General features: G+C 56.6%; 1 protein-coding gene across 5 annotated transcripts in view; it reads right to left on the bottom strand.

Moving 5' to 3' along the window:
- LSMEM1 (leucine-rich single-pass membrane protein 1) overlaps positions 1–1301 on the bottom strand; it is a 7039-nt gene that overhangs the window by 1967 nt on the left and 3771 nt on the right. For 4 of the 5 annotated variants that reach the window (XM_005858413.2, XM_014530293.1, XM_005858414.2 and 1 more), the window contains exon 2: positions 59–196. In XM_005858413.2, coding sequence (XP_005858475.1) covers positions 59–196 — 138 coding nt within the window. Of the gene's footprint in view, positions 1–58; positions 197–1026; positions 1273–1301 lie in introns of those variants that run through there. The other variant, XM_014530315.1, reaches the window with a different exon arrangement.

Here is a 1301-nt window from a genome sequence, read left to right as displayed (position 1 = left end):
AGCTGCTGTTCTCAGGGGCTGCGGAGCTGGGAGCCCTCGGGCCAGAGGGCACACGTACTGAGCAGATGCTGGGACCCCTCGGGGCAGAAGTTGAGTCTGTGCAGGTCGTTGATGGAGTCCACAACGTACAGCTTCCTGTCCTCGGGGACGGGGATGCTGCGGGAGCCCGAGTCCCGGGGAGAGCGGTGCATGGTCCCTGGAAGAAAGCACCGCATCAGCCGCGAGCTGGAGGCTGGCCTAGCGCGTGGATGGAGAGTGGCAGCCCGCGGGCAGCAGATAAGCCGGCAGAACCCCCCCCACACACATAGTATTTCCAGCGGCAGGTCTGGGGAAGCCGTGCTTGTCCAGGGAAAATGTTTCCTTTGGGGACACTTTTGTACTGTCCTTTGCCCACCAGGAGGCTGGGAGGCTGGTGTGCAATGAGCGCCTCCTATACCCTGTGTATCTGCAAGCCCTCTCCTCCTCCTCCGGTTTCCCCATCCTGCCTGTATTTTTCCTGCCCCCCCTTTATTTTGTAATCTTTATATATAAAAGCCTAAGCGACCATTCGACCATTCAACCATTCGACCAGTAGCTAGGATGTGCACTGACCACCAGGGGGCAGACGCTCAACGCACAGGCATGGAAACATGGGACAGACGGATGAATCTCAGAGGGAAGGAGGAAGGGGGGAGGGCGGAAAGAGATTAACCAAAGATCTTATATGCACACTAGAGGCCCAGTGGGGGTCCCTTGGCCTGGCCTGCGGGGGATCGGGCGAAACTGGCAGGCCGACATCCCCCAAGGGGTCCCGGATAGTGAGAGGCCGCAGGAAGCGCAAGGGTAACAATTGGTGGCTCTGAGGCCCCTTTGTTCGAGATCATCGCTCCATGCACTGGGCCTTTAGTTGATTATAAAATATTCCCCTTTCATCACACTGTTCACATTCTGGCGAGATGACTCAAATCCTTTGTGTACAAAGATTATGTCTGAACATCGGGGAAGAGCAAAGGCAGCTCATCGGAAGAGGAGAAAAGGACCGTAAACCTTTCTAATCGCAGAGGTTTCCACACGGGCGTCATGTTCATGTTCTCCCTCAGGACAGCATCTGAGTCTCCACCTAAAACGTGCTCCTTTTTTCCTTCTTATTGAATGTATCGGGGCGACACCGGCTAACACAGTTATACAGGGTCAGGTGCTCAATTCCACAGCACGTCACCTGGGCACTGGCTTGCGTGTTCGCCACCCCGAGTCAAGTCTCCCTCCATCACCGCTTATCTCCCCATACCTTCCTGCACCTCCCCCGCCCCCCGCCCCCCAGC

This window comes from Myotis brandtii, unplaced genomic scaffold (assembly GCF_000412655.1).
Source record: "Myotis brandtii unplaced genomic scaffold, ASM41265v1 scaffold1173, whole genome shotgun sequence".
NCBI lineage: Eukaryota > Metazoa > Chordata > Mammalia > Chiroptera > Vespertilionidae > Myotis > Myotis brandtii.
Note: the sequence above shows the minus strand (reverse complement) of the source record. Positions and strands in the feature narration are given on the sequence as shown.